Source organism: Meleagris gallopavo, chromosome 2, assembly GCF_000146605.3.
Source record: "Meleagris gallopavo isolate NT-WF06-2002-E0010 breed Aviagen turkey brand Nicholas breeding stock chromosome 2, Turkey_5.1, whole genome shotgun sequence".
Classification (NCBI taxonomy): domain Eukaryota; kingdom Metazoa; phylum Chordata; class Aves; order Galliformes; family Phasianidae; genus Meleagris; species Meleagris gallopavo.
Window position 1 is genome coordinate 4,199,339 of NC_015012.2, and position 7,709 is coordinate 4,207,047.

Consider the following 7,709-nt stretch of genomic DNA (forward strand, 5'->3'; position numbering starts at 1 on the left):
CCCAGGTGCTGCTGCTGGTGGCCAGCGAGACGGGCCATGTGTACACCTTCGCCACCCGCAAGCTGCAGCCCATGATCACCAGCGAGACGGGCAAGGCGCTCATCCAGACGTGCCTCAACTCCCCCGACTCGCCGCCGCGCTCCGACCCCACCACCGACCAGCGCATGAGCGCCACGGGCTTCGAGGAGACCGACCTCACCTACCAGGTGTCCGAGTCGGACAGCAGCGGGGAGACCAAGGTGAGGCCCCGCTGGGGGCTGGGCTCCCTCCCGTGCCGCTCGGCCCCCGGCCGCCTCTGGGCGCCGTTATCTCTCCCCGGGCGTCTCCATGCGCTCGCACTCATTGATAAAAATTTGATTCTGCCTCCATGGCCTTATAAGGCCTGGTTTCCCTCGCCAGAGTCCCTGGCAGGGCCCCTCACATTCCTTATAAGCTGCAGCTGTCTCTTGCTTTGGTGCTGTTTTGGAAGGGGGCAGGGAGGACATGGGGAATGGAAACACTTGGCCGGACCGAGTGTTCCTGCTCTCTGCCTGGCGGCCCACTGCTGGGAAGCCCCGGGGCAGGGCAGCTCGGTGTGCCCTGATGCAGCTCCTCGAGGGGCTCCAGTGGTTGGGCACACAGATGCTCTGAGATGTGCACGGACCCAGGGCTGTGCTGCGGTTCCCTGGGTCCACTTGGGTGCTGTGAGCTCTGCTGTACCCGTTCCAGCGGGATGAACAGCAACATTCTGCTCTTCCAGCTAGCTTTGCCCTGTGTATGTATGCCAGCCTTACACACTGGGTAGCCTCCACAGGGCAACAGAACCCAGTGAGGGTGCTTGAGAACCCTATGCTGTTAGTGTAACCCCAAAGGCTAAGCACAAACCTAGCTTGGTGCCTTGGGGATCCTCGTGTGTGTTTGCATCCCACATCACCTCTGGTTGTGGTGCTGCTGGGTACTTGGGGAAGGGATTCCTGCTCTCCCTCTAAGTATGCTGCTCAGCCCCATAAATACCGTTGAGGGCAAAATATTTGCTAGGGATCCCAGCGGAACTGTGAAGGGATAAGGTGGTGTGGGCTGGTGCCCCTGAACCAAGGCTGGGCCCTGGAAGGCTTCCTACTCATGGGAACCCAGCTGCCCCAGGCTGGCGTGACTCCCTTGGGTGCCTGATGGGAGCTCTGCCAGCCCTTCCCAGCAGGCGTGGGGCAGGAAGGGCTGCGCGTGCCACTGACTTGTCCCTGGTGCAGGGCTTGTTCACACAGCGTCCTTTAAGGTTTCCGCTGGAAATGCTGCCAGGTGGCCCCAAAGGAAACGTGCTCTTGTGGCGTGGTCACTTTGCAGAGATCTGAACCTGCTTCTCTCTGGTGCCAGCCCAGCTTGGTGCTCTTTGGCTTAGGCTCCAGGCACAGCCCTGCTGATGCTCTGAGAGCTGCTCCCTGTACGGACAGGACCTGCTGGTGTTTGGCTGCAACAGCAGCGTGAGGAGCCATGCAGCCAGCAGCAGCTGCAAGGTCCTGCTGCTGTGCCAAGACACAGAGCCTGCCCTGGAGCGCAGCTGGGATGGCAGCAGGGACAGGGGGATGCTGTGCATTTGGGATAGCTCCAGCCTCCCAGCAGAGCTGTTGTGTGCTGATCTGGGCCATCCACCAAAGGACCCAGTGCCCTGTTTGGAGGGAGATCAGAGTTGGAATAGGAGCTTCGGGTGGAGGAAGGGGGCTTTTTGCCCCACCTGGAGTGCAGAGCAGGTACTGGAGTGCAGAATGCGATCCCTCCTGCGTAGCACCTGGGCCAGAACCTAAAGGGCTATCCCAAACCTGTGGGAGTGCTGAGTGTGGCTCATGGCTTGGCTCCTGCATGCAGACTGAGCTCAGTGGGGTGCTGGGATGGGTCAGGGTGCCCAGAGGCTCAGGAGCATCCCAGGCAGGTGGGAGGAGCGGGTGTCCAACCCTGAAGATTGTCCCAGTTCTCTGTGCTGTCATTGCAACCTAGGAGTAGCATGTCGGAGATGGCAGGCTGGGGAGGACAGAGTTGTGTGTGTGTGTGTGGTTAGAGCCCCTTTGCTTTTTTGTTTGTAGCATGGTTTGCCCTCAAGTTCTAAGGGAGTCCTGGGGTGCTCTGTATGCATCTCTCAGGCTGCCTTTCCCATGCCCCAGAGGATGTAGTGTGGAGATGTTACAGGCCCTGGGGCGTGCAGAGCTGTGCTTGGGGATGAGGGAGCTGGGCTGTTCCAGCTGGAAGTGAGCCCACTCGGCTGTGGCTCACACAGCCAAGTGGGCTTCATGGTCCAGGTGGGAGTGTGCCTGTGGCTCCCATGTTGCGGGGGGCTGTGGCTGAGCTAATGGAAAGTGCCTGCGCTGGGCGCCGCGCCGTGATCACGTGCCTCTTCTAATTTGGATGTGGGGGACCGCAGTGCCAAGGCAGAGGGGCTCTGCTCTCCTCCCTCGATGGGCCCTGGGGCAGGGCCGAGTGCCCGGGATTGGCTCCCCCCTGTCTAAAATGGGCTGCCTTCCCTTTTTTAGCTGTTTGCAGAGCTGTGAATTCCTGGCTGCTGGCAGCCTGACAAGCCGGGAACAAGGCGCAGCACGTGGGAGCGCTGGGCCCGCCGTGCTGCGGGAGGGCTGCAAGCGTGCCCGTCTTAACCCTTCCTTGGCAGCACGGGGGTACAGCCCGCAGAGCCTGAGTTGTCACCTTTTCTCATTCCCCAGGACGTGCTGAAACCGACCTTCACTGTCACCAACCTGCCCGGGACAACGTCCACCATCCAGACGGCGCCTACCACCTCGTCCTCCATGCAGGTCAGCAGCGGCCCCTCGTTCCCCATCACGAATTACCTGGCGCCAGTGTCTGCCAGCATCAGCCCCAGTGCCGTCACCAGTGCCAACGGGACAGTGCTGAAGACTACTGGAGCCAGTGCAGTGACATCCGGGGGCCTCATGCAGATACCCACCGGCTTCACCCTCATGTCAGGTCAGTGCTACTCAGTGCTGAACGCCGTGTCCATCTGTCTGTCTCTGCACTCGAAACATGTTGAGAACGGGAGACCTGGCTGCAGGTGGAGGCAATGGTTGCTGCTTTAGGATGATTATGGCTGGGACGCTTTGCTCGAGCGGTGACAGTTCCTTTAGGGCCCTGCTGCTGGGAAGGATGTGGTAGCAGGGAGCTGAGCAGGGGTACCCCAGGGCAGCACTGAGAAGCCTGGAGGGAGCAAAAAGAGCTGATGGTGATGAAGCCTTTTTTTCTCCCTCCTTTTGGCAGGTGCTTCCCTGTCTCTGGGCACCCCTGCCATTCCTCTCCCTCATTTACAGCCGCACCCGCTGGCTCTTTCCAGCCAGCAGGGCCAGGCGGTCGCGGGTACAGCTGGACAGCTGCATCAGGCACAGCACACGGTCTTCCACTTCCCTGCCAGAGCTGGAGGGCAGATCGTGTCGCTGACAGGTCAGCACTTGCTTCTGCTCCGTTCATTTTAGACTGGGGGGCGAACGGAGGCTCCTGCAGGGGTCTTGTCCTTGCTCAGGGAGCTGACCCCAGCTGGGAGCTGGGGGGAGTGATGGAAGGAGGGAGACTGTGGTGCTAAGATGCCCTGTGGATGTGGTTTTGAGTGCTGTCACGCTTAGATCTGTAGTTGGCTGCTGAGGCACAGTGCAGAAGATTGGTGATGAAAGAGGCAGAGGTGTTGCTGTGTGGGCATTGTCCTTGGCAGGAATCTCTTATTGTACCAGCTGGAGGGCTCTCTGAGTGCTGTGCTAGGGCTGGGGTACCGTCTCCTTGGTACCAGCACTGAGGGCGAGACAGTATTCTTGTGTTGTGCTTGCTTGTTTCCATGCTGCTAAGTCTGATGGCCTCTTACAGCTCCTGTGGGCCCACGCAAGGGGACCAGATTTCCCTTCTGGTCTGGGGGAGCTAAGAGAATAATCAGTGATTCTGTGTGTTTCTGGTGCATTGTGTAGGGAGATACCCAACCTGTGGCTTCTGGTGCAGTGTGTGGGGAGATGCCCAACCTGGGGTTTCTGTTTGGCATCACTTGCTGTTCCCTCTGGAGGCAAAACACGAGCCTGAGGGGGAGCTTCGTGTCCTGCTCAGTGTCTGTATAGCCATGCTGAGAGCCATGTGGTGAGCAGGCTGCCCCAGAGGCTGTGTGCAGCTCTGGGCTGTGTGTTGGGGCAGCTGTGCTCTTGTTCCTGTGCAAGGCACTGCAGTATCTTTGGGGTGGCTGTTCCTGAGTGCCCTGCAGAGAATGATGCTGGGCTCCAGAGGGTGAAGACCCTGCTGGAAGGTGAGCTCTTGCTGTTCTGCTTAATGCTGTGAGCCTGGCTTTGTGGGGCTGCTTGAGCAATGGACTGTGCGGGGGCCCTCTCCTCCCAGCATCTTCTGTGCTGCGTCCTTGTGGAGCCAGGAATGGTAATGAGGGCCACTGACATCCCTGAACTATACCTAGATGCTGGACAGAAGCTGCTGTGGCATTTTCTTTTCCCTCCAGAGCCCTGTAGGCCAGCTGACCCTTCCTTGGTCCTTGTGTGCCAGCCCTGTGATGGGCCGTGTGTGGAGCTGTGCATGGCCAGAGAAGGATGAAGGCTGACAGACTGAAGGCTCCCTTCTCTCCCCAGGTGGCACCATGGCTCAGCAAGTCCCTGTCCAGGCGATCCAGGTGCACCAGGCACCGCAGCAAACGTCTCCCTCCAGTGACAGCAGCACTGACCTTACTCAGACCTCTCCCAGTGGAACAGGTAACAGGGACTTTATGATAACTGTGTTCTCTCTTTCTTCCTAACCACTGTTGATGCTGACTCGCTCCTGCTCCTGGCCCAGCATCATTCAGTCCAGCTATCCCAACCACTTTGACAGTTCCCCAGATCTATTTATCCCTATTACCAGCTCCTGTGCTGTGCTGCTTCTAGGTAGGTGCTGCTGTGCTGAGGTACTCAGCTCTTTCATAGAATCATTAAGGATGGAAGAGATCCTTAAGGTCTCCAAGTCCAACCATCAAGCCATCCCCACCATGCCAACCAACCAAGTCCCTTAGTGCCACAACTCCACGGCTCTGGGACACCTCCAGGGATGTTGACCACATCACTCCCTGTGCAGCTGTGCCACTGCCTCACTGCTCTTTCAGAGAAGAAATGTTTACTAAGACACAACCTGAACCTACCCTGATGCAACTTCAGGTTGTCACCTCTCATCCTTATCCTGCAACATGGAGCTGGGAGCATGTTGCTAGGGTCTCCCTAGTTCTCAGATGGTTTCTTATTGGTCCAACTTTGCCCCTTGCACAAGGCATTGGTTTGCATGTTCTTGAGACTTTGTATGTACAGAGGACGCCTTTTTTTCTACAAAAAAAAAAAGTGCCTGGATGCAGATTGAACCCAGTCCAACAGCTTAATTAGCTTCATCAGGAAACCTGTAGCATGGTTTGAGTTCAGTCTTGGGATTCTTGGCTATAAGACTGCCTTGCCCTCAGTTCTCACTGATCAAAACTCTCTTGCTTGTTCCCTGGGTTTCTTGGGAGAACAATGTGGGTACCTCCACACGTCTGCTGCTAGCATGTGTGGGGGCTGAGGGAGTGTGGCTGAGCAGGTGTGCAAGCGTGGCAGGTTCCTGCAGTGTGGCTCACGTGTAGTTTGTTCTGCTGCCAGTGACCCTCCCAGCGACCATCATGACGTCGTCTGTGCCAACCACCGTGGGTGGCCACATGATGTACCCCAGCCCGCACGCGGTGATGTACGCACCCACCTCTGGCCTTGCGGATGGTGGACTTGCAGTCCTCAATGCTTTCTCGCAGGCACCCTCAGCAATGCAGGTGTCCCACAGCCAGGTCCAGGATCAGGGTAAGTTTGGGTTGGTGCTGCTCTGGGGGCTTTCATTTTTGCATGTTTTTTTTGCTACGTATTGATTCCGCAGGGTTTTCTTCTAAGCCATCGTATCTGTCGAAAAGACCCGGTAAGGGTCTGTGCTTTTTAGAACTAGCTCCTCTCCTGTGTAAAGGATTCCTTGAGCTATTTGCTGGGGGAGAGGGTGAGAGTTGCTGGTGTGGGGAGCATGGAAATGGGGCAGCCAGTGGCAGGTGGGGGTGGCAGGAAGACTGGAGAGGGGTGCGTAGGTGCATGAGGGGCCAAAACAGTATGAAGGCACGCGTGCAGGATGTGGATTGAAGGTTTATGCTGGGCTCCCAGCGTCTGGAAAATGATGTCATTTGTGTCATTCCCTCTGTGGCAGGTGGCGTCCCCCAGGTGTTCCTGACAGCCCCATCAGGCACCGTTCAGATCCCAGTCTCAGCTGTCCAGCTTCACCAGGTAGGTGCAGAGCGGTGCTTGCAGATGTGGTGGGGGCTGTCCCTGCTTTTCCTCTGGGGCGGTGCTGGTTCTGCTCTGCCTGACATCCTTTTTGGGCCTGGGCACTCGAGTAGGACCAGTCCTCAGGTCTTGGAGAGCTGGGGGAGCTGTTTGTGCCACCTACACATGGGCAAGGAGCTCTTGCCCTCCTTGGGTGAGGGATGCTGGCTTGCTGGTGGAAGCAGAATTAAGGGCATGCTGTCCCTCAGCTCCTCCCTTCTCTCTCTAGATGGCTGTCATTGGGCAGCAGAGCAGCAGCGGCAGCAGCCTGACGGAGCTGCAGGTGGTCAACTTGGACACCTCACACAACGCCAAGAGTGACTGAGAGGCCTCTGCCGCTGGCCTTGTGCCGTCCCCGGCTTGTCATGCTGGGGCTGGCAGCAACTCTCTCGTACAGACTGCACCAGTTATTTATTGTTGCCTTTTCACGTTTCCTTCATCCACACATGCACACACACACGCACCCACCCACACACACAGCATGCAAGGGGCTGCAGGACCCGCCTGGGGAGAAGCTGTGCTGAGGCCGTGCAGGGCTGGGGGCCGATGGGATGCTCGTCTCTCGCCAGCCAAAGAAGCTTGTCTCTTGAGGGGAGGGTGTGCTCCGTGCTGTACATAAATCCTGGGGGCCTTTCCCAGCTGGAGGCCCTGGACCCTTAGGGGTGCTCACCCCATCTGTGGGTGTTTGTGTGGGGCTGGGGCCTGGAGCTGTCCTGCAGAGCTGCACAGGCCTCAGCAATGTGCCTTTGTGGGGGGGATGGGTCCTGGCTGCGGCAGCTCTCCCTGGCCTCTGCAGGGAGCAAGCAGCTTACTTGGACGTGTATCTCTGGTTGGGCCTGGTGTATGGCCCCAGCCTCCTCACGTGCACTACAGCAAGGCCTCTGCCCTCAGTGCCTCCTTGCTGGGCTGCCTGGTGGGTTGGCAGCTGCAGCACTCAGTGGGTGCCCAGCAGTTCAGCAAGGCCCTGGGGGAGGGGGGGGCTTTGCTGCCAGCCCAGTCCTGTGCTCCCATCTTGGCCTCGTGCTGCTTGTGGACTCCGTATGCCCAAGGGGGGACGTGACTGGATCTCTTCCGCATCCCTCTGCTGCAGCTCCAGCCACCGCTTTCTAAATTTTCTGATGCAAGGTGGAGAAGCAACTCCAGTGCCAAAGGGAAGAGTCCGTGGGGCACTGAGCTGCTGGTGGGCAGCATGCTCCTCCTGGGAGCACCGGGGCTGGAGGAGCCTCAGCAGGGCCGTGGGAGAAGGACTGGAGTGTGCTTGGTCCTGCATGGGAGCTGCTCCCTGGCCCTGCAGGGAGAGCGAGCGAGCAAGGAGCTGCTGCATCCTTAGGGAAAGGAGCAGCTACTGTAACTTCTTTTTTTAAGTTAAAGACAAAAGAAGCCTTGGGGGGGAAAAAAGAGAAA

General features: G+C 58.3%; 1 protein-coding gene across 1 annotated transcript; it reads left to right on the forward strand.

Moving 5' to 3' along the window:
* Positions 1–6: 6 nt before the first annotated feature.
* On the forward strand, positions 7–7,709 carry SRF (serum response factor). Its single transcript, XM_010706424.2, has 6 exons — positions 7–239; positions 2,685–2,946; positions 4,584–4,703; positions 5,610–5,801; positions 6,190–6,266; positions 6,535–7,709. The coding sequence occupies exons 1-6, from the start codon at positions 72–74 to the stop codon at positions 6,628–6,630; spliced, it is 915 nt and encodes a 304-aa protein (XP_010704726.1). The 5' UTR covers positions 7–71; the 3' UTR covers positions 6,631–7,709.